Source organism: Acanthochromis polyacanthus, chromosome 4, assembly GCF_021347895.1.
Source record: "Acanthochromis polyacanthus isolate Apoly-LR-REF ecotype Palm Island chromosome 4, KAUST_Apoly_ChrSc, whole genome shotgun sequence".
In the NCBI taxonomy this organism is placed as follows: Eukaryota; Metazoa; Chordata; class Actinopteri; family Pomacentridae; genus Acanthochromis; species Acanthochromis polyacanthus.
Window position 1 is genome coordinate 21,688,745 of NC_067116.1, and position 24,431 is coordinate 21,713,175.

General features: G+C 36.7%; 2 protein-coding genes and 1 long non-coding RNA gene across 6 annotated transcripts in view; 2 read left to right on the forward strand and 1 right to left on the reverse strand.

Annotated features, from left to right (window-relative positions):
• The window catches only part of LOC110947059 (uncharacterized), a 51,264-nt gene extending 40,706 nt beyond the window's left edge, over positions 1-10,558 (forward strand). For 3 of the 4 annotated variants that reach the window (XR_007941655.1, XR_007941657.1, XM_051947730.1), the window contains exons 5-6: positions 10,159-10,296; positions 10,411-10,558. Coding sequence is in view for 1 of the 4 variants with exons in the window: in XM_051947730.1 (XP_051803690.1) it covers positions 10,159-10,296; positions 10,411-10,460 (188 nt within the window). In the remaining 3 variants the exon portion in view is untranslated. Of the gene's footprint in view, positions 1-9,744; positions 9,859-10,158; positions 10,297-10,410 lie in introns of all 4 variants that reach the window. The other variant, XR_007941656.1, reaches the window with a different exon arrangement.
• Positions 10,559-12,717: 2,159 nt separating this feature from the next.
• Positions 12,718-13,468, forward strand: LOC127533776 (uncharacterized). Its single transcript, XR_007941652.1, has 3 exons — positions 12,718-12,832; positions 12,938-12,975; positions 13,176-13,468. It is a non-coding gene; the product is annotated as an uncharacterized LOC127533776 (long non-coding RNA).
• A 7,106-nt stretch (positions 13,469-20,574) lies between these two features.
• nek7 (NIMA-related kinase 7) overlaps positions 20,575-24,431 on the reverse strand; it is a 69,525-nt gene continuing 65,668 nt past the window's right edge. The window contains 3 exon segments of the mRNA XM_051947631.1: positions 20,575-21,242; positions 24,029-24,114; positions 24,117-24,141. Of these exon segments, the coding sequence (XP_051803591.1) occupies positions 21,132-21,242; positions 24,029-24,114; positions 24,117-24,141 (222 nt within the window). The 3' untranslated portion in view covers positions 20,575-21,131.

Here is a 24,431-nt window from a genome sequence, read left to right on the forward strand (position 1 = left end):
TTATTTGGGCAGAGCTATTCCTCCATTAATCTTTACATTTGTTTAATTTTTCAAACTTTGATTCTTGGGTTTTTTTACATTCCAAATGAATCGTGATATGAGTTTTGTCCCCATAAGCTATGAATTGTTTTTCTGGGATTTCTATGGGAAGCCTGAAAAAAAGGTAAAGGGACTGGCAGAACATTGTATTATGCCCTCTATTCTAGAACTCAAGTCCAGGGTGAGAAGGTCACTTGCTTTATCATCCTGAATTTCTTGATCCACCCGGGGATTTGGCGTCTAGAGTTTCTCCCAATTTGTTTGGTTAATGCTTGACTCCTGATTGAGGGGGCGGGGGTATGTCGATTGCGTGATTCCCCGAACTTTAAGATAATCATTTAATTTATTGGGTTATTCAACATTTTCCCCATAAATATCTTCTTAATATAGTGATTAGATATTTCCTTATTATGAAATTCAATTATTTTGTTATTGTAGATATATGTGTTGTAAATTAGGTCCAGATTTTTTTTTAATTTTTCCATACTAGTGTTAGTAAAAAACACATTTTATTTTCTATTGTCTAATATTTTGAAAAGGTGTACCAAGAGTGGGTGTTGTGTATAAGTTAAATTTTTCTTTGGTTGATCCTCTGTGTCTCTTCAGTCAAAGGGTAAGATCAAAAAAGAAATTAAACCTAACTTCTTTATTATAAACATGCAATTTTACCACCAAAATATAGTCTCGGACACTGTTGATGAGGCAAGGTGGGAGCGGGCGAAGTGGAACAATGGGATTATATTTTTTTTTATTTCCTTCTGGCGCTGGTGTTTTCTTTCCAAATAGGATATAAGAAAAGTGTTTGTGCTAAAATATTACAAACATGATTCAACTTATTTTTTCTGTGCGCTCAATATCAATGAAGAAAAGGTCGGGGATATCCAGGGAGGGAACAACCGTGTTTGGTGTATTAGTGTCTATCCCGTCGGTAGGGCTGTTTGAAGTTCCATTACACAATTCTTTTTGTTACATACCCCCACCTTTGAGTATTTATTTATTATATTGATTTTTCGCGGCTTTTTTAAAATTTTATAAGTATGACACAACTGAGAAGCCTTATAGAAATTAGCGTTGTATGCTTGGTGGTGATTAAATTTGCCCAAAGGAATATAGAAGTGGTTTTTTTGGGGGGACAGGGAATACGTGGAAGCCTTAGCCTCTTGCATCTATTTTTCTCCTATGAAACCGAGAAATTTCTCTTATGGAAACAGTTTTTTTCATACAAGAAATTTTTTCCAGCTAAAATTAGCGCGTTGTCAAAGGTCCATTCTCGGCTGTTTTTAATTGGCTCCTGATCTTGACCGAAAAGCCAGGGAGTTTGGACCCGTATTTATGACCTAAGTATGAATGGTACTTCCCGCGGAAGAGTCCTGTGGCCTGTCGAAATCACCGGCAAGACAAGTTTGTTTGATAACCGCAAAGGAGAAAACCAAACCAATGGGGAAAAACGACAGGAAGGCCAACTTTTACAATCATTAAAAAAACCAAAAACCCCCACACATTCCTTCTAAGGGGGAAAAAAACTAAAAAAACTTTTCCATACCAAGAAAAAAAAAAACCCCAAAGCTAAAAAAAACCGCCTTAAGTTTCACAAGGGGGGCCCTTTTATTCCATTCTGCGGGGGTTTTTCCCTAAGGAGCCCTTATAATAGTACCGCCCACTAAATTTTTTTTTTTTCCTTTTCCCTTTGTTAATTATTTAAAATCAGGGATTTATGGGAAAAAGGGAACTTTTTCCTTTTTTTCTAAAAAATTATATGTTCCTTTCGGTTTTGTTCGAAACCCTTGATTGGGGAAATTTTTTCCAGGGTTTTTTTGGGCTTCAAATCTAAGAATCGCCAAACAAATGGTTTTCCATTACCGTTTGCCGAGGAATAGAGGTGTAAAAAATTTGTTAGGGGTCTAAACAATTTTTTAAAAGGGAATTCAATTTTATGGGTCTAAAAAATTTTTCTGGCCACAAAAGGGGTTTTCTTCCAACTTTCTTCTTTCTTTTTAGGAAATGGGGACTGTAAAATTCTTCGCTTCCACCGGATTGGAAAAGGAAAAGTTTTGTTTCTTAATTGTATTAGTGGAAAATGGATGATTTGTTTAAAACCCAATGGGGTATTTTAGTTTTCTAGGCACCAAAAATGAAATTATTTAAACCATTTTTTCGGGAATAGGTAAAAAATTCCCGTTCCCCACTGCGGGGGCATTTTGTTTTTGTTTTTAAGAGGCCTTACCAAACTTTTTGCCTTTTTTCTTTTTTCCCCAATTCTTTTGTTATTGGTTGATTAAAAGATCATTTTTTTTTTTGTTTTTTTTTTTTTCCCAAAATTTTAGAAGGGTTAAGGGGGGATTTCTAATGGGAATTGTAGGGATTTGTTTTTGAAATTTGGTTCTTTGTCTGGCCCCAACTGAGGGGTGGTTGGTATAAGCAGTTTTCCATTTAAATCATTTTTAATTTATTTTTCCATCTTTTGGTTTCATTTTATTGGTAAAAGGGAATCCATTGTTTCCCTTTTTCTTTAGGGTTAAAAAAAAAGTTTTTCCTTTTTTTTCTTGTTGGTTTTTGTTTTAAGGCCCTTCTTGCTAAAAAGTTTAGTTCTAAGCTTGCTTTTTTTTTGTGGCGGGGGGGGCCCCCCACCCCTTCGTAAAATAGGATGGCTTTTAAAAGGAAAATTTTGGGTTTTCTTCCTTTTTTCCAAATAAATTTTCTTTGATTTAATTTAATTTTTGGTTCAAATTATTGGAATTTTTTTTTCTATTATTTTTCTTTCCCTTTTTAAGTTTTTTTTTTTGGGGGGGCCACAAGGTTTTTCGGGGATTTTAGGTTCTTTTTTTTATGGTTGGGGGTTTTCCCCTTCCAAGGGGGCTCTCTTCCCCAGGGGCTTTTATTTTTCTTTTTTCATAATTTTTTCTTTTAAATTTTGTTTCTTTTTTGAGGTTTGGGCTTGGGGCCGTTTTTCCCCTGGGAGTTGAGGTTCCCCCTTTTTAACGGCTTTTTTAAGCAATTCCCAACCAAATGGTCGGGTTTAAAACCTTCGTTTCCATTATTCATTTTTCTTCTAAGTAACCTTTTATATCCAATTTAAAATTTTTTTTTTCCTCCTTTATATTGTTTATTTTCAAAAAAATTTTCTTACATAAAGGGGTTTCTTCCATAAGTGTTGTTACGTCTGGTTTTCCTTTTTAACTAAAATTTTTTAATTGGGGGGAAAAACAAAATTGTATCCCAAAAAAAACGGGGGAGTTGATCTTTGATTAAAGGTTTGTTTTTTCTTTCAATTTTTGCATTCCTTCCCAACTTTCTATATAAAATTCCAAAAAAACTTATTATAGGGAACAAAAAAAAAGAGTCCCCAAATAACGTGAGGTAAACTTTTTTATTTGTTGCCAAGAGTAGGTTGGGGTGTGTCTTTTTTTTATTTTTGGGTTTAAGTTCCCGCCCCCCAGACCAAATCTACCCAAAAAATTCCCCAAATAAATTTTTCAAGTTTGATGAATTTTTAATTTTTTTTAAAGGAAAGGGATTTGGGATTTTTTCTTGGTGTTTTTTTTGTTTTTTTTGTTTTGTGGGGTTGTTTTCCAAAGGAATTTTGGTTCCATTTCAAGGAATTAAAAATTTCCCCCCCAAACCCCAAAATTTTCCCAAATAATTTTTCCTTCTATTTTTTTTTCAGGATTATAATTTTTGATAATTAAAGGGCCCATTTTCTAAAAAAAAAAGGAGATTTCGCTTACCTTTATTAGGTTGGAAGGCGTTAAAACATTTTGGGGGACCAAATTAGTTTACTTTTTTTCATTTTTTCCAAGGTAACCCCCACCCTTTTTACCAATTGTGAAAACCCAATTTTTTCTTTTTTCCCCTTTTTTTATTTCCTTGGGTCGGGTAATTTTTCTTGGGTTTTGACATTTTCAAAAAAATTAAAAAACATTTGGTCATGTTATTACAGAAAAATTTTTCGTTTTACAAAAAAACCCCCGTTTGTGGTATTTGGGTCGGGATTAAGTTACTGTAGTTAAAAAAAGTCTTTTAGGTTTTGTAAGGCCCCAAATTTCCTTTTAAACTTTGTTTTCAGTTTTTTTTTTCTTTCCTTTCGGGGATTAAAAATGGGGTTTCTTTGGTTAAATTAAACCAAAATTTGTGGGGCCTTTTTTTTTTCCCCCCTTTTTTCATTTAACAGACATTTTACTTTTTTCTTCGTTTTTTAATTAGGGGGAATTGGTTTTAAAAAGGGGGGCCCGTTTTTTCCAATTTTTTCAAAGGGGAAACCCAGTTTTTTTATATTTTTTTTTTTCCATTTTACAATTTAAATAATCAAAGGGGTTAAAAACATGTGCTTTTGGTCTCCCAACTCCCTTTCTGTTTTTCCCTTAAAACCAACCCAAAAAACCAAAAACAAAAGTTTTAACAAAGATTTAAAACCCAACAGAACCTAAATGGGGAAAACTTTCCAAAAAGGGGAAACCCAGGATTGTTTTAAAAAAAAATTTTTTTTTTCCTGTGGAAGTTCCCCTTTCTGGTTTTGGGTGGGTGTAAAAAGGGTTTAATTTTGTTTAACCCATGGTTTTTGGGCCCCCATTGGGGGGCCCCTCCTCTTTTAAAAATTTTAAGGGAAAAAAGGGGGTCCCCCCCCCAAACCCAAAAGTGGTCGAATTCCTTACCCTTTATTAAAGGAAACCCCCATTTTGTTTTTCCCAAAAAAAAAAACCCCAATTATGGGGAGGTTTCCTCTTAGCTCGGTTTTTCTTTTATTAATTTTTTCCCCAAGTTGTTAATAAAGGAAAAGGGGATCTATTCTTTAAAAATTCATTTAAACCCATTTAGGGTTATTTTTAACATATTAAAAAAAAAAAAAAAAGGATTTTACTTTCGGGAAGGTTTGGGGGCTCATTTAAATCCTTAAACCCCATTTGGTTCCTTTTAGGTTTGTAAAATTAGGTTTAAAGGTTTTGTGGGCTATTCTTTGGGGCTGTAAACAGTGAGAAAGTAGTGGGTTACGCTTTTTTGCCCTGGCAAAGCGGAGAAGGGGTCCCCTGGTGAGGCCAATTCTTTTGCTTCTTCCCCAGTTTTTCTTGTAGATTTTTTTTTTTTTCTCGTTCTTTAAAAAAAACTTTCCTTTCAGGTTTTTTTCTTCTTGTTAATTTTCTTTCGTTAACTTTTTTTCTTTCTTTTTTGGGGAAAATTTCAACCCCAAGATCTGGGCCGTTTTTGATGTTCCTGTAAAAAAATTCCAGTATTTTCTCCTTGGTTTTAAGCGGGAACGGGGAAATGGCTTTATTTTTTTAAAACCCCTGGGGGAAAAGGGGGCCTAGGTTAAGGGGGCATAGCGCCCTTTCCCCCCAATTTGTTTAGCCTCCCCTCGGGTCGCATTTAGGGGGGGGCAAAATTTTCAAAGTTTTCTTCGGGCTTTTCTCACTGCCTTCCAAAGGTTTTCTTCTCCAGTCTTGCGTGTTTTTATACACTTTCCCTCCTTACGATTAAAATAACAAAACCTTTATTTGAACCTTTGTTACTCCCGGAGGTACTTTAATCACCGACTCTGCAGAGGCTCTTTACAATGCGTCCATACCGGTATGGCGTGACCTTTCAGTTTGTTTTTCAATTGTGTGTACCAGGTTTATGGTCACATTAAAGGGGAAATGGTTGTGGAAAATTATCTTGGTGTCATTTTCTTTTACATCACAAAAACCTGGCATTTGAAACAGGGGTGTGATAGCTTTTTAATATCTACTGTATCTTGCAATCCACCCAGTGACTTCTGGTGAGAAGGAAACCACAAACTTACTGCTTTCTGTGTCCCAGTCGAAAGTGGGTCGCTTACTGCATCTGAACGGCTACTGGCAGTGAAAACAGGACCATTGGCCATCTTTTCTGGGATTAGGCCTGAGGCCTGTGTCAACTGCTGTCCAGGAATTTGTATCAGTTATCAGGTGTTTCTCCCCTGTTACCAAAATTTCATTGAAACTTTTTTTTTCCTTGGTTTTGCCAACCAAAGTTAGTGGAAAGGCCAATTAAAAAAAACAAAACAAACAAACAAAAAAACACAAAGCGTTGGACGAGTCCCACAGGCTGTGGGTGCAGTAGATGCAGCCACCATGCCAATTATTGCATAGGAACTACTAACAAACTGCCAAGGTGGCATTTCAGTTTGTTCTGCAGGCAGTTGGGAAACGGGGCAAAGTAAAACAATTTGGGGGGGGTGTGGTTGTGTGGGGGCCCCTTTTCCGGGAATGTGTGCTGGTGCAGAGTTCTTTGTGAGTCATGTTTGTGAAATATTTTAAAAGTTAACGGGACCAGTTAAACTGGGGGGCAAAACAAGGACCATCTTTGGCTGTAATGGCTGGACATTACCTTACTGTGGAACCCCGCCTCCCCATGCAGGAAACTGGGCTTGTGAAAGCCGTTTTCTGACCACTGTAGCTGACCCCTAACAGCACATGTCAACTACAACAACTGTTGTAGAAATGGCTTTTTGGGATATTAAAAAGGATGAGGAGGGTGCCTCCTGAAAAAGAAATGACGCAAGCTGGGGGGGCTGGGACATGAATTGGCTTGGGCTTTGAACAAAAAGGCGTTGTTGTTACTTTACCAATATTTGTAAAACATGGGGGTAACTTTTCATTGAGGGGAGCCTTCCCATTTCCGGAAAATAAAAAACAATTTTTTTCCAAGGCCTCCTGTTTCAAACCATTACCTGAGCATTGGTAATCCAGGAGGGATTGACCATTAGGGCAGCTTGATGGAGTATTTAACCCTATCGTACACCGGGGTCCCATCGGACCCAGGAGTATACAACTTGTCATATTTTTTATTTAAGAAGTGGATTTTCAGGTCTGCTAGTAGTTGTCGACCCCATTAGCTGCCTTCACATACACCAAAACGTATTTGCATTCCACAGGTTTGGGTGTATATATGGCAAAAAACATAATTTGGGGGGGGGTTAAAACCATGGGGGAAAAACCCCCCAAAAAAGGGGGCCCCAGGGGGTTCCCCAAGGGGGGGGGCTTGGGGGGGAAAACTTGGGCCCACCCTTTTTTCATTAGTTTTATTTTTTTGTTTGTTATTATGTTTGCCTTCTGGATTAGTACTGCTTCAGTTGCATTGTGTTTCATTTCAATTCAGGAGTTCTTACACTAATATTGTAAGCAATACACTTCAGTAATCATCAATAATAATTTCATTGTTTCTTTCATATTTGTTTCTATAGACGACACACGTTTTAGGAAAATATACATTGAGAGGATATGGACAGGTACAGAAATATGAAACAAATGAAATACTACTGGGTCCAGCTGCACCCCAAGTGTACGGATTAATAGGGTTTGCCACGTGTACTGATGAGGGTCAAGAGTAAAATATTATTTATGTTTTACATATGAAGAAAAAACTGAAACAATAAAATAATAGCCATCTTAAGGCTTCAACGTCTGATTTTTATAATCCATTTAAATCACTGTCTTTGAAAGAAGCACTTTACCACGCACTTAATAATGTGTGAAAACTTTAAAATTAATGTCACTGTTATATTTTATTATCATGAAATTCAGTTTGTTTTTCAGGTGGATATTGTTTGTTTACTGCTGGTTAAAATCGCTTTTCCGAAACCACCACGCCTTGACGATGAAACCTGTGAAATGAGTGAGATTATATCTGAAAATAAAAACACAAAAAAACACCTTTCCTGAAACTTTATGTTACAACTTTGAAGTTTGCTCATTTGAAAAAAAAAAATTTTCATTTATTACAAAGAATAACACATAGATGTGGATTTTGATTAAGACTTTGATAATTCAGGATTTTCATGTCAGCACAAGATTACTGATAGAACACCTCAGTCTGTATGAAAGTTACTTTATCCATTCTTACAGGAACATCTGTACTGAGGTCTACTCTCAGTCATTTGAAAAAGGAGAATTTTTAAAAACCTAAATATACAGTCAACAATTAATTTAACACAGAACTAAAACTGAGCCTCTGCAGGACCAAGTTGTGCGCTGAGAGGACAAATTCAAAACTCCACACTTGTGTTAATAGCATCACATTACAAAAAAAACAGCATATATATACAGGGTTACCCAAAAAATGTATCCACCTTTAAGCAGCTGATAACTAACTTCACACCACCAGACTTCTTTCTATGGGGATACCTAAAAGACAAAGTCTACACAATGAGACCTGCACAGTCACTGAATTGAGAGCAACCATTGAACATGAATGCACGCAAATACCAAAGGAACTGTTTCATGATGTGTGCTATTCCATCGCTTTGTGTTGTCAGCAGTGTCTGGACCAGAACGGACATCAGTTTGAGAACAGGCGGTGACAAAACAATAGAATGATGTTTGCAAATTCTTTTACACGTTGAAAATTAAACAAATTATAATAAACACCTAGTTTACAATTATTTAAAGTGTGTATACATTTTTGTGGGACACCCTGTATGTATATAGTGCAATTTTAACATTTTAAAACCTTAATATTCAACAAATAAAATGAAAAATACTGTATGAGTACTTGTGAGGAACTGTATTTTACTTTAAAATGTAACTACTACTTTAACTTAATTCATATAAGTCAATTATATAACGTGTTTTGGGGAAAAATGTCCTTGTGCAGTAAAGTGTGTTTAACAATAAGATAAAATAAAGAATTTTTTTTTACTGCAATTAATGGAATAAGGTAATGCCACATTAAACAACTAAAAAGTCGAACAGTAAAGTTGATTTCTTGTCGTGTCTCACCTCCTCTACATGTACATTTTATGCTCTTCAAAGCAACACTTTTATTTTGACCTGAGATAGAAAAAGATAAACTCACAACAGTTCCTCTGTAACTAAAACCTCAGAAAACATCAAATGCTACCAAATAAGTGTGTGAAGCTATTTGTGTTTAAGAAAGTGGTTTTTCATTAATGCATCGCTTTGTGCAGTAAACAGACACATTTATCTGGATACAGAAAATATTTTGTTCAACAGTTAGTGGCTGAAGAAAAAGAACAACTGAAACTACTGTATTATGGGAAATATGTGCCGTATTTGTCAGGGGTTTTACAAATTCTGAGGTTTATTTTTAAATCTCTAAAAAATGTAAGTACATTTTCTAGTTCCTTCACTTACAGTGTAACATTTACTTTTTAAAACATACTTTTTGGGGTTTAGAACCTAAATAATAATGATGAAGATGATTTTAAATTAGTTTTTTTTAAATTACGCATAAGTAGCTCCCAAAAGAACAGGGTACATTTGTCCTCACAACTATGCATCTTTTCATCTGTCTGTGGTTGGTATCTGATTATCCAGAGCAAGTTTTGCAAGACAGCAAATTCAAAAACAAATTCTAGCTTTTTTTTTTTATCAGATCAACATTCATGAGGGAGGGTTTAGAAACATAGAAACATCCTGTTTGTAACAAAACTACCATGAATTGGTTTTATCATGCAGAATAAAAGCTCGATGAAGCGTCTGTAAAGATGTAGGTAGCATGAAATGTTAGTTTAGTATCATATCAGATGAAAATGTGACCAGTACACTTTCCAGACTGCAGCTACTTTTCCTCCTCAAATGAACCACAACCACTTTACCCAGCATGCAATCTGACTCTCAGACAAACTGAACTGAAAACCCGACAACATCTCTTCACCACAGCGACAACTAAATGAGATCTTAGGGAAATATAACAGCATTGACGCATATTTAAATGATCTTTTTAAATCCTCAGATGACTTAGATCCAAGTGAAATAAAACAGACTGTTTCCACTGGACTTCCTGCAACGATCGAACCAACGTTCCCTTCAGAATGCAGAAGTCTCTCTGTTGATTACACCTGTTCAGGTAAGTGGAAAGACCAGAAGTGGAGACTTTCAGCAACATTATCAGAACATTTACATGGAAATAGATGCAGTTTAAACACTAACACAGCATTAAAAACAATAAACGATGATGAAAATCAGTTTAGGTGTTTTGGTGAGAGAAGACTGAGCTGCTGCTTTGTGCTCTTTGTCAATCTGTTCTGAATATTGTTTCTCTGAAAGTGTCCAAAGCTGAATCTGAACCTGGAAGATAACTGCTCATCCACACTGAGATACAAACACCAGTTATTGTAGAAATCCTGTCATACTTGTGTCTCCTCAGAAAATGGAAAAGTCAATGACTCCAAGAAACTGTCTGAGCTGGAGCCTTTCACAGACTACACCTGTACTGGTCTGATTAAAGACAACAACGTCCCCTTAGATAAGAGAACTACACCGATCCACGTCAGGATCGACTGTAGTAAGTTTGACATTTACTTTAACTCAGTGGAGTGAAAGTTTGTATCCTCAGAGGAGTAAATCACAGTAACAGGTAGAAGATTTATTATTGCTGACATCAACTGTGTTCCAACAGGTTTCAGAATAACCATCACAAACGGAGAGACAAACCAACACTTCCATTGAGCTGACCTGGACAACAACCAGTGACAACTGCCAAGACGACCTTCCTAGACTTCAGAACCTTTCACTGTCTTATGACTGCAGCTGTAGGACGAATAAAAGTAAAAGTAAGTAAAATAGTTTGGAGTCACTGTATTTTTAAAAATGAAATATGTGTTTAAATCCTCAGTGAGTCTCTTGCATTCAGATGTTTCTTTGTTCCAACGTTTCAGAACATTAAAGTAAATGTAAATGATGTTGTGTCATGTTGTGGTTTTCATTGTTATTAAAATACTCACATACAGTAATATACAGAACAAGCATTGAAATGTCACAGTTTGATGACAGTTTTCTACAGAAACATTGACGTGTTCACAGTTAAAAATGTTACTGTGCAGAAGATGAACTGATCTGAAACAGTTTTCTGCAGAAGAGTGATAAAAGCAGTTTCTCAGTCTGCTGCTCATAGAGTAAACAGTGAATACTGAGGTTTTAGCTCACAGGACCACAATCAGAGCTGGAAATTCTTATTGTGTAACCTGACAAACAGACCAAAGTGTTTGTGGATATTCTACAACTTTAACATGAGATTCAGTTATTTAAGTGTCTTTAGATTGACCTGCTGTTACTAAAACAGTTCATTAAGATTCTGTTGCAGTTTCAGGAAATTTGATTCGACGTCCTGATGGAGGAAAATGTAAATTTACTGGACTCTTACCGTACACTGAACACACCTGTGGCATAGTTCCCACCTACAAAAAGGACAACAAAGATGACCAACGGCTAAGAGTTCCCCTGAAAACTGATGTTGGAAGTAAGTGACCAAGAAAATATCAGATCACAGAACTCAAAACACAGAAAACAAAATGTCTAGTATTCATTCATCACAATTAAACTCTGTTTTGCTGCATTTCTGTTGTTTACCATCTTGTTAAGATCAATTTATTGATGTAAAAATTATATCTTTTTAAAACACCTGGAACCTTTCAATGTAGAAACAGTGCAAATATTTTAGGAGAAAACTGAAATCATGTGATTCACAGAAATACAACTCCATTCTGTCTGGAACAGAAACTATGTTGAATTAACTCAGTACTTTGCTTTAATGAATGAACTAATAACTATCTCAGGTAATTATTTAAAATATAATTCTAAATGCAAGACATTTCTATTCACTGTTATAGAAAGTTGATGAAGGTAAATCCTGACACTCAGAGCACAGCAGGCCCTGAACCGAACACCAATAGTGACAAAACATTATAATTAACATTTAAAATATTCTCTAATCATTAGTAAACAGATCAGTGTTCAACACTCACCAGAATCATATATTTTCTCATTGAAGTTCTTACTCTCAGTGTTTTTCTCTGTGATCTGTGAACGTGTAGAAATTTACCAGCTTCATTCAGTTCAGTTCAAATGTGTCTGCATGTCATTTTTCATCTCACAATTATTTATTGATAGTTTTTAATTTTATTGAAATATATTTAAACCAAGTCCAAACTACAAAACAGTAAAAGGAAAGCAAAACCACAATTTAAAAGCCTCATAATTCATCATTCAAAGAAACATAAGATTTAAAAAAATATTTATACAAACAATAAATTAAATAATATTTTTGCAACGAATACACCAATGAACAAACGCACCAATAATGCTAAAGTACAGATACCACAACATCTCTTTAGCTGTAAGCGTTGTATCTAAAGTAAATATTTCATCTTTTTTCAATCTCTTGCAGCACCAGAAGATATTGGATATCTGTACTGGACTTATCTCGAGAATACTGTGCGTAAAGTCAGGTGTGACTATCGCGGTCGTTCGTTTGGACCAGAGACGATATACAGAGCACGTCTTTATGTTTATGTTTATGATGACAGAGAAGACCGTTTTGTTATTGATGACAGAACAAGTCTTAATAATGAGAAACCACGTGAGAGCAACAAGTGTGACTTTGAATTCAGAGATCTGAGCTACGGTACGGAATACGGAGTGGAGGTATGTGTAATCCTGTTTTGTAATTCTTCAGAATATTCCTATTTACTGCTCATTTATTGCTGAATGCTGCAATTCTTAATGATGTTCTGTCTTTATAGGTGACTGTTTTTCAATGGAGTGCTGGAGAGCAGACCCAGGACAAGCTCCACTTACACCGGGCGTATGTGCTGTTTTCATTGAAATCACAAAACATAATTTTCCTGTGATGTTTAACTCAGTTTCTCCTAATTGTATCTTGAATGTAACCATTTTGATATTCTTCTGTTGTAATCCTCATTTACAGACAACCCCACAGCTGCCATTATTAATTTTCTGTGCCTCCCCATTGCCAACATATTGGTTGTGGTGTTTATGGTGATCTATGAGAACTACATGAAGAAGCGCAGAGAGTCCAGAAGGTAAAGACCACGTATCAAACCTCCTGAATAAGTCTGACTGTCACTGATTTGTTTCAGTTTACATACAAAGCCACATTTTCATTTACCCTATTATTTTCTCCACAGTGGTGTGAATGACGACATGATGCTTGAATCAACAGCAAGTGAGTAAAAATATTAACATCATTATTTGAACACTGTATTGACCTGATATGTTATTCTCCAAAAACTGTGGAATATTACAATAATTTGTAGCTGTAAATGTGTAAAAGAGCTGAGTCAAGAGAAGTTTTAGAAAGCGTACTGAGGCGTGATGTTGTGCTGCAGTTGTACTTTGTGTCATGTTTCCTCTTTGTTGTCATAGTCTACATGAATACACGACCTCCTGGACGGCGTCATAAAGCAGCTCACTGATGAAGGAAGGCCTGATGGAGCTTCACATCAAATCACCATTTACTCTCTATGATAAGTTTTCAAGTTATTCAGCTTGCAGAATATCTTTTATCACATTTTAGAGGCTATTGTTAAATTTGTATTATTGTAATTAGCCAAGAGCTCCAATATTGTACTCTATTGAAATATTGTTTAACAAAGTAAATTCTGTGGTATCTTCGTCTCTTTGTTGCATTTTGGAATTTCAGTGATTCTGATGCTTTGGTGTGCATATTTTACCATGTTAGAAAGTAAGTTTGGTGAAATAAATAAAATCAACTTAATCACAATGATGTACAGACGTGTTGCTGATTATTAGACAAACCTCCAGAAGTCAACAGTGTAGCTTTGCTGAAAATCTGTGGAATAGAATAGCTACAGCAATGAATTGTTCAATGGTGGATTCAGGAAAGCTTCATCAACATGTAAAGTTGAGAAACATGTGACCGTATCAAGTACAGTGTGAGACACAGTGACTGCATTCAAATGCTTTTCTTTCACTGGTAAAGATGCAGCATCACAAACTCGACCAATGAAGAAAAACACTGCCAGGTTTAGAAAACAGATATCTTAACAGCCTGGATACACATTTGTACATAAACACAAACCAAGCGCAGAAAATGGATCCAAATATACCTGTACATACATATGGACAGACTGACTAATAGAAATATGAGCAGAAAGACGTGTGGTTTCCTGTTTGAAGCAGCAGAGATAAGGCTTCCTCTACCAAAGTGAAGGTAGCAGTCCTCTTTCTAGGCCGAGTCAAAAAACCTGCTGCTCTTTTCTCAGATCATTGGTTTGGGCAAATATCAGCAACAACCTTCACTGTTGACTTAAAGAGCCCACATGGTGCTTTTTGGATTGTCCCCTTTCCTTAGTGTGTTACAGCTTTGTGTGCATGTAAAAGGTCTGCAAACGTTGTTCTGCTACTTGTCTACATCACCGTGTAGGTGATGTAGGCATCAGAAATGTTTTTATTATGAAAATGGTCCAGTTGCTGAAACATCACTCATAATGGATCTAAAATACCTAATTTAAAAGAGGAGCCTGTAGTAACCTCTGGGATGAGAAAGAGACCAATGAGAAACTGGCAGTTCATCAAACAGCCACTGGAGACGGACTTCAAAGTAAGTCAGTCATAAAACCGAACCACTCACTCACTAACTAACTCAGGCCCTCAACAAGGTGGAAAAAAGGTCACTTCCTTGGACTCTCTCACCTTTTCTGCCTCCCGCCCTCCTTCCCTCACCCCCATGGTTTCTTAAGCTTGTGTTAATGTGGTTTTCTAATAGAGTGTTTTTTAAAATAAAATATTCATCTAATATTTAAAACTAAATTATTAGCAAAATGTTTATTTCATTGTTTTTTGATGATTAAAACAAATTAAGGCTTCAAGTTATGCCTAATGAAGGATGTGGGACTCTTCAAGTAAAAGGCGGGTACCCAGAGATGTTAGCATGGCCCGCCTCAGTTCAATCAGGCTCCACTACACAGTGGAGGATGGTATAATGTTTCAGTGAGTGCCACAACTCCTGATAAATGGATTTATTTTTTCTTTTTAGGTGACTGCTTTCAAAGGAATATTTCAGATCGTGATCGACAGAACACAACATAAGACACTACTGTTTGGATATTACTCTGTTAAAATGGTCATTTCACGGACACTGACTAAGCTCTCATTGGTGTTCAGGTCTTCATTGTCACCACACGGTTGGTCTTGGTTGTGGCAGTCTACAAGACCTGTTTCTGTAACAAACATCACATTCAGGAAACAAAGTTTTTTGAAAGAAAGAAAGTCCTGATGGAGCTGCTTATCAATATTAAGTTGTTCTATGCGCAGTAAGTCTTTTACATTGGCATATAGTTTTGGTTCCACATGTTCTTTTCTCTTGTTTGAATGTGTACTTTGTGGCAGGAGGAACTGTCCATTTCGCTTCAATCTTGATGACGGGCTTTTTAAGATCTTGTACTTGTTTTATGATTATACAGAACTCAGGCATAGAATTATACCAAATGAGTACTGACTGGGAGAATATGGTTTACTATTATTTATTCTGAGTGACATCCAATTTTTCCAGAAATTCCAAGAAATGTAAACTGAATGAACAGGACAAAACGGGAGGTTAGACTAAATTAAAATTCATTTATGTGTATGGGTCTGATTGAAACTACATAAAATAAGATTAGACATCCTCCAGTGAACACAATCTCTGTTTCAACACTCCCACATTTAATTTACGTTTAGTATTAATTTTAATACCTGCTGGGGCCTTTCTGAGAGAACTGAATTCAGTGCTGATGCCCTTGGAGACACAAATTTGATACTTCTGCCACCTGCAGGAAATTAAAGTCGACAAATGAGTTTGTGTGTCTGTTTCCGTAGTGTTTTGTCTTGGGTTTTTAACAGTGTGTTTTGAGATGTCATATGTTATGTTTATATGTTTTTGCTTAAATATTGCAAAATGGTCTATTGTCTCAAAACTGTGAACTTTGTTGGGATTTAAATAATCATATAGTAGATATTATAGGGCAAGTACTTAATCTTAACTAAAAATATTGAAATTATACCATCGGCTCCATTTTGATCTCTTTGGCTGTTCGGTTTGGTTTAGCAGGCTCTTTGGATCACCCTCACAGCACTCTCGTCATTTGGCATCACACAGTTGATCTTCTGTAAAAATCAAAACAAAGAAAAATCCTCGACAGCTCCTTCAGATTCAACAGACAGATGGGCCTTAGTGGCCAAAACCAGCTTTCACCAGTCGAAAGTTCGAGCTGCTTCTTCAAGACTTGGAAAAAGTTATTCACGCCTTTATCACCATCCAAACGGACGACTGTGATTCTCTACATGACGATGTCGAACAGTCAACTTTTAACAATAGAAAGGAAAAGTAATCACATAACCCAGTACAGTGGTGGGGGAAAAAAACTTTGGACGTCTTTAAAATTTTACACAATCTCAAATATTATCATGAAATTTTTGTGGAAAAATGTTTGTGTTTCAAAAGGTGTGACTGCATTAGACGGACACAAATACAAAAATCTAACAAAACTAAGTTCACCCAAAATGACCCAATACTCAAAATTTCTTATTTTCATAGAACTAATCAATTTAAAGTTTTAATGCTTTTTTAAAGGATTTGTTTAGTATTATGGCTGTGATTGTACTAAAATAAACTGCACTTGAAGAGTTCCCCTAAGAGTGATACCTAATGCAATATTTCACAAATACATGAGGGTCCGAAAACTTTCTTCCACCACAGTATGTAGTAGTTACAGCATAGCTTCTCTCCACTGGCTTTCTTCCTGTTCAAAGATTTAATTCTTTGTTTTCAAGGTTTTAAACAGAATGACTCATCTTATTTACACTTACATACCCCAGTTAGAGCACTGAGGTCAACTAACCCGATGCTCTTGAATGTTTCAGGATCTACACACAAAAAGGAAATGGAGCTTCTGCAGTAGCTGGTCCTAAACTGTGAAACATTTTGCCTGTTCAACAAACTTCTGAGACTTTAAAAACGTTTAACTCACTGCTATTGGCCCACGTCTTCCCTTTAGCATTCCATGAAAGCAGTTTCATCTTTATTGTTTTTTCCTATATTTTATTTTATTCAGACTTGTGTTTCAGTCATTGTGCTTGTCTTACGAGTTGCTATTTATACTTGTATAACACTTCGGTTTAACTCCCGTGTTTAATAAATAAATTTGACTTCACCTCTAAGCTTGTAGTTCAAATACACCACTGTCCCACATGCAGTTGGGGTTCCTCAAGTTTAGAGCTGCAGTCCATCCCAAGAAGCCACTAAATGGAAGTGACATAAATACACTCACCAATATGCTGGTATAGTTGGTCTGTAGTCCATCACAATGAAATACCTCAACTCTGAACCAGCAGCTTGGTCTTTCGTGGCAAAAGGACCCACATGATCAGGAACTACCCAACAGGAAATGTAGCTCTGCAGCTGGATGGTGTTGGCTGAGCTTTATGCTTGGCAGTTTGCATAAATCTTACCATTTTTCTTTTCTTCATTCATGTGTTATTGTTTATTTGGTTAAAAACAAGTGATGCCCTGGAGGAAATGTTATACAATCAAAGCCTGTTATGACTCAGAAATGTTTAAAAGCTGGATGAGAAGTGAAAACCATTAAAACCAGATAAGAGATTCAAACACTCACTCCTTCTGTCCAAAAGAAATTTCAAAGCTTTATTACATTTAGTTTGCATACAAGGTGTTTGTGATGTGGGTATTTACTTTGACATGAAATGTTCAGACAACAGCTAACTACCAAGACAATAAATATGACTTGCCATATTTTACTTTCTGGACAACACCTGGACTCTTTGATACCAATTTCAAAGGCATGCATAAAAGCAAACTGGCTAAGCTAGAAGGGCTGGGACACACTGGAGCACTGTCATACAACGGAAAAAAAAAAAAAAAAAAATCAAGAGTCATATTGTAAAGTGACGTAGCACTTGTGTGTAATAAACAACCCCCGAGTGAGGATCTACACTTCTGTCAAAAACCAGAAAACACAACCATTCCTGCACAGATCCAGCCATATTCCTTGTAACTGTGGTACTTTGTGTTGCGAAAGGCCATGATGTGAATGCATTATAAAGCCATCATCATTGCATCATGTGCTATATTTCAATATGCTTAAAAGAAAGTCTGAACATTAGAATCTGTCTCCCTTAAACCATTTAAGAATCTATTTTTGTATTTTTCTGCTTGTAACTAGCAGGGAATTCTGTATAGCATCAAAACTAAAATATCTAAAAAGTGCTTTAAAGCAACTGCTTCACTGTAAATACAACAAAATACTGAAACGTTTTGGTGCTACACAGATGTCATTCAGAGAGCATAAAGATAGAAGATTAAACTACTGGGGGCGAAGATGATGAAAAATTAAGAGTTACTGAAATGGGGGAAAAATGTTCTGTCACTGTGGGAATGAAAAGCAAGAGAAACAAAGTAATCTAGGACAAGGTGTACGATTACTAACTAAATTGCCAACACTGTCTCTGTAAGTCTCTGACAAATAGCTACCAACATACTATCAAAATATTCTGTTAACCAAAACAAAATAACTTACATTTTCCTGCACCTACAGTCAAGCCTGAAATTATTCATACTCCCAACAATGTTGGCTTAAAGTTACTTTTATTCAACCAGCAAGTTTTTATGGGATCGGAAATGACACAGGTGTTTCCCAAAAGACAATGAGATGATGTTACATGAGGCATCATTGTGGGAAAATAATTTCTTAGCTTTAATTTACATTTTAAAGGTAACTTTAAGTTGAAATTTGCTTAGGGGTGTGAGTAACTTCAGGCTTGACTGTATAAGCTTTGATGTTGTATATAACATGTTAATAGCATCAAATGTTAATTAAAAAGAAACGAAATCTGTAAAAACAGTGGGCATACAATTTCAATGAAGGGCTAACAGGCTATTTGACAATGTTAAAAGAGAATTCATAAGACAGTGAAAGAAACCAATCATTTTTCACCTACTAAACCTTCGATGGTGTGTCATTGTTATTATGTAAACCAGCGGTAGTCAGCGCTGATCACTTGTGACCCACTGGTGTAAACCTATTCACTGTAAAAACAAAAACAAACAAACAAACAAAAACCCTTCTGAATGCCCAACAGGTCACTCAAACCCTTTATTCATTCAGGGAGGGTTTTATTCTTCGCTATGCACAGTAAAACTAAATTAGTCCGGCTGATATTTTTTCCTTTTCTTTTTTAGACCAAGTCTTTGATATACTTTTCATACATTGTATATATAAGTTGCTCTGGATGTTGATTTTTGTCTTATTTCCTCTCAGCTGAGGACATTAAGTTAGGCACAGTCTGGTTACCTAGCATAGATGGCTGCATAAGGAAAGGATCTATTGTCTGATGTTTGTTTCTTAAAAACACACAAACTGCAATTTGCACAGCAACATGAACAAATTCTTGGTGGTAAGGCTTTATAATAAGGCATGTTAATAAATCATTTATACAACGGTTACATTTACATGATAAACCCTTAAAAGCAATTATATAACATGAGTAGATTACTTATGTTTGTAAGACACTTGAAAAATGTTGTAAATGCTTAATCGATTCATTTACTACACCTAATTTATCAGCTTGAGGTATTCTGCAGCTCTATATTTGAAAGCAAGTACTGCATATACTCTAGGTGTAAAAGCAATCTAAGTAACAATACAATGTATAAAACTTGAAATGTAGCATTCTTTATCACAAAATAGTGGACACAAGACTACAGGTTTAAATATATAGACAATTTCTGATCTCAAGTCTGTAAAATACTGCTATGTATCCGTTTATATTCCATTCTCTCAATCTATATATCTATGTCTAAATATCTATACATACATATCTAAATATCTAGATGGATAAATGAAAGTTCAATTGTTAGATTGTTTTCATTTATCAAACTGATAAAATAGATGTAATAAATGCATCAGTTGTTGATCATTTTATTGTTAATACACAGACCATTATTGCTTTTGTAAATAATCCCTTCTATGTTCACAAGTTTGTCTTTTTACTGTTCTGATGGTAGGTTTACCACTCATAAACATGTGTTATGCATAAATTCCACATTTACAGCACTACTTGGTAATACATTGTAAATGGTTTATTACCACATTTCTAAATGATTGGGCAACCTATTGATGTTATCTAACATCTTTTAAGGGCTTTAAATATCAAATTAACCATTGGTAATGCATGTAAATGCTTATTAACACACCGTTATAAAACCATTTTGTCTAGTTTGACCACATTTCTAGTGGGTCAGATGCATCCATTGAACCACGATGGAGAACAATGTGGTTCGACTTTGATTTATGTGATTTTTACCGGCGCTACAAAACCTCACATTATGCAACAACAGTATACTTTGTCTAAGTTGAACTAAGGAGGAAATATTTTGGTGTCAGTGACTAAGGTAAACAGAGAATGTAAAACTGCTTTTGTTACAGCTCCCATGCCTTCTAGGCTGTCAAAAAAAGACGCATTCTGAATTTTTCAAAGACAACACATAGGTGCCAAAATGACTTACATTCCAAGTGTTGTGGAGACATTTGCCCATGTTCTCCCCCAGCACGTCTCTAGTCTACCATCTACTATGTTCCTTCCTTTCCTCATACATTCATTAGACATGATCACCCTGCTAGCCTTCCAGTACCAGGGTAAAAAGTGCAACACAACAACACTTCAACCATCAGTTACACTCTGTTGCGTCTCAGATTTGCTGTCATTGAGTGAAAGTCTTTTCACTCCAATTTTACTGAAATTTCATGGTCTTTCCCTGTGCCATTTGATAACTACAGGTCTAATTTGACACACCATAAGCCTACAAGGTGATATTTCGTCTTAGTTGCAACGATTAACTGTTTAACTAAAAAACACTGAACGTTACAATTTTCCAAATTTTACCTGTTTCCAGTATACCTGCTTTCTATCAGTATATCTGCTAGTAGCAGCTGCTGAAGGACAGCTTTACATCACTACATGAAAAAATGACAGCTTTTTAAAGCCAAAGCAACACATCAGTGAGCTACAATACACTGATTTTCAGTGTAATAATAACATTACTGAAGTTAAGGAATGGGAGATCCATGGACAAAAAGTATCATCTCTATAATCTTTATCCTAGGGCAGAAAAGGTTTGGGTGTCAGTCATGTTAGTGACTATACCATCTCCATGACAATAAAAATCTGTTACATGTACATGTACTACTTACTCCAGAGCTGTGCTCTGAAAATAAGCTGTAAGGTTTATTACGAGTCCAGCATGAAAAGCAAGAGGGGATGTTGGGAGGAGTTCTGCAAGGCATAGTGTGTGTAACTCAGGGCTTAACTGCCCTGTGTCATGTTCTGCATGTGTTTGGCAATGTCGTACACGTAGGTGATGTCCGGCCTCTTCTCCGGGTCGGGGTTGATGCACATATCTACCAAGTTCCTCAGCTGGTGATAGGGGTGGGGGTGAAAGTTGGGAAGAAAATGGAGAAATGATACAGTCAATGACAGAACTGTGGATTTTAAAACAGCTGTAAGGAGAAATAACAAACCTCTGGTAACACCCTCCAAATGATCAGCCATACCAAAAATGGCGCAACAAGTAACCAAACTGAGACGAAGATGCAAGGCTAGGTTACTGCACTAATCGCTTATTGGTCTGCCGAATCCACTTTTACCAGAGCCCACACATGCACACCCACACACATGCACATACGCACGCTGCTGCCACTCCACTGCCATCCGGAGACAGCACTTACACTTGAAGCTGAGCGCGGCGGTTGATTGGAGCAGATAGACAGACAGGCTCGCAGGCGGTACAGCCACCGCCATCATTAAAAAAGAAGATAATAAAAGATGGAGAGGAAAGGGGGGAAAAAAACATCTACATGAGGTCGCTATGGTAACCGTCTGCCGACTTCCTGGCCGCTGTTGCGTGGCTCCGGCTTGGACGAGTCCTCATCCGCCGTTGTGTATAGATGTGCATGTGTGTGCGCAAGTGTGTGTCTGTGTGCATGAATGAGGGAGAAAAGTGAGAGAAAGATGCAAATTCAGACAGTCTGAGAATTAGTCGCACAGAATGGAGATGGTGATGGGGTGGGGGTGGGGGTGCAGAGATGCAGATATGTAAAATATTCATGCGCTTCTTTGCATGGCGAGTGTGGTGGGGGAGTGTCAGGTGGAGGGGGTGGGGGTGGGGCTAGTGAAGGGAGGCGTGGGGGGAGAAGCATAGACGGAGATGGTTAAATGACACAACAAAGATGAGCAGTCTGAACAGTTTGCCTGCCGATCCTTCAGGAGCATTGTTTACATCCAGACAGGCGCTGCAGGCACCCCCTCATCTCCATCTCTCCATCGCCCTGTCTCTCGCTCTATTCATTCCCTCTCTCTTTCGCTTTGTCTTCCTTTCTTCCTGGATGGGGGTGACATGTGGGGCAACGCAGAAGCTCAGCGTGGTTGGTGTGTGTGTGTGTGTGTGGAAAGAGAGCTCTTGTAACAAATATAGCCTCCACTTACACAATATCTTTTCCAAGTACAAACACACACACTCACACAGACACCACAGAGGCTTAAACACCTTGCAATTAGCCTTTATCAGCCTAATGAAGTAAATAGCACAGCGTAATAAAAGCCTCGCTCTGCAGGGTTTACTATTTGACAAGAGAGATATGAATAAGGATAGCCCTTTAAAATTAGCCACTGTGGATTTGTGTATGCAGATACACTGATTGTGGTGGAGGGAATGTGATGAATAGATATAAATGGAAGAGCTTGCTTTAAGGACCATACCTGCACGTTTTCAGGTTTCAGCCTCAAAAGTATATAAAATGCATGCTTTACATTTTTGCTAAACCTTTATAGTTTTTGTTCGGTTGTACTGTTCCAAGCAGCCATTTGTTTTCAATCGTTTCCATATGGCAATAAAACAAACATCCAATAAAACCAAAAACTTAACTTTAGCACGAAAAAACATACTTGATGTTTACTGTCTCAGTAACGCACCAGTGGATCTTCTTAAAAATGCCTAAGATGCAAGAAGTTCATAAAACTCAGCAGCATGGTTAACTGTGATGGAACGCATATTTAATTAGAGCTGGGAAAAAAATCAGCGGAGTAATATCAATAAAGGACAAACGTGCAAGAGCTTCTGGTTTCAGGTTTTCAAACGAAAAGTAGAACAGTTTTTTCTATTTTCAATATCATGGTGAAGTTAGGAATATATCAGTTTTGGACTCGTATTCGGACAAAGCTACATTTGATGAGATCGGCCCTGGATTGAAGCTGTTACCTTGGGCATTTTAAACCCACACAACAGTTTATCAATCGATAATGAAAATCAGTTTTAATCAAATACACAACATCATTTGTAGGATAGGAGATGAAACATGGGTTGTGTTGGAATCAACTGGAATGGTCCTTTAATTAGATTAGATTGTTTATCAAGAAATATGATCTGCTGTGTAATGTCTGCTTCTCTAATAATTAGCAGCTATTAAGCAATTATAATAACTCAATGTTTTAGTGAGTCAGTAACAAAGCACAGCATCACTGCCAAATGGATCCAATACCTGCAGTGTATCCACATATGTGACTATGAATCAGGTGTCTCAGGTTGTGCGTGTATGTGCATTCGACTAAATGCATTTAAGAGGAAAGAGACAGAAAAAATGCCACCCACACAAAGAGGGCATGCAAATACAAAGCCATGCAGATTCATGCACATGTCACCGGTAATCAGCAATAAGGCGATCTTTAACCACAGCCTGACTACATTACATTTTTGTGCATGGATAAGTCTTTCACAGAATTACAGCAGATGATTTAATGTTTAGTTCGGGAAACATGACACTCTTAGCCCATTTACTTTCACCCCGCTCTCAAGCATGACCAGATGCTTTTGATATGTGCATTTCATTTTCCAAACGGCTAAAATCACAGCCAGTCTTTTGATCACAGAGTAATATCGTACCGTAGTATAGCTCAGACAGATGGGTGGATTTCATATTAAAAATAACTTCAACAGTCCATGCCAAGTAAAAATCAGGCAACTGGTATAAAGAAAGAAAGAAAATGACCTCTTCATAAATAGTAGTTCATTAAGGGACTTTGTCAATTATTTTTAAGGGTGTTTAGGAGTCCAGACTACCGTGGGTCGTTTCCAAACACCGAGCACGTCCATATCTATTCTGTGCCAGAGCAGTAAAAGATGACTGATAAGACTACAAGCACTTTACCTCCTCTGAGTAGTGATCTGAGGAAGAGGGGGGTAGTCACATTGTGTCTATCTTCTTACAAAGCGAGTAGAGGTTCATCTTATCCCATAGAACGGACTCTGTAGGGCTGCCATCTAAAGCGTAGACATATGAAGAAACAGGGAAGGGACATATAGAGGAGAAGAGAGGCAGGACAAGAGCCAAAGGGTGAGAGAATCAAGTTAAAATCACAACTAAAACAGACTCCGCAAGTTAAAATAACAAAAGACTGTGCATAAGCAGAGTCTGCGCAGTTTATTGTTGCTGAGGTTTATTCTTATTGATTAAAGTATGGACTGGGTATGCGGAAAAATAGGGAAAGGCAAAATGTCAATATGTCTAAAGTTTTGGTTCATATCAAATCGTACACCATCTTTTTTTTTTT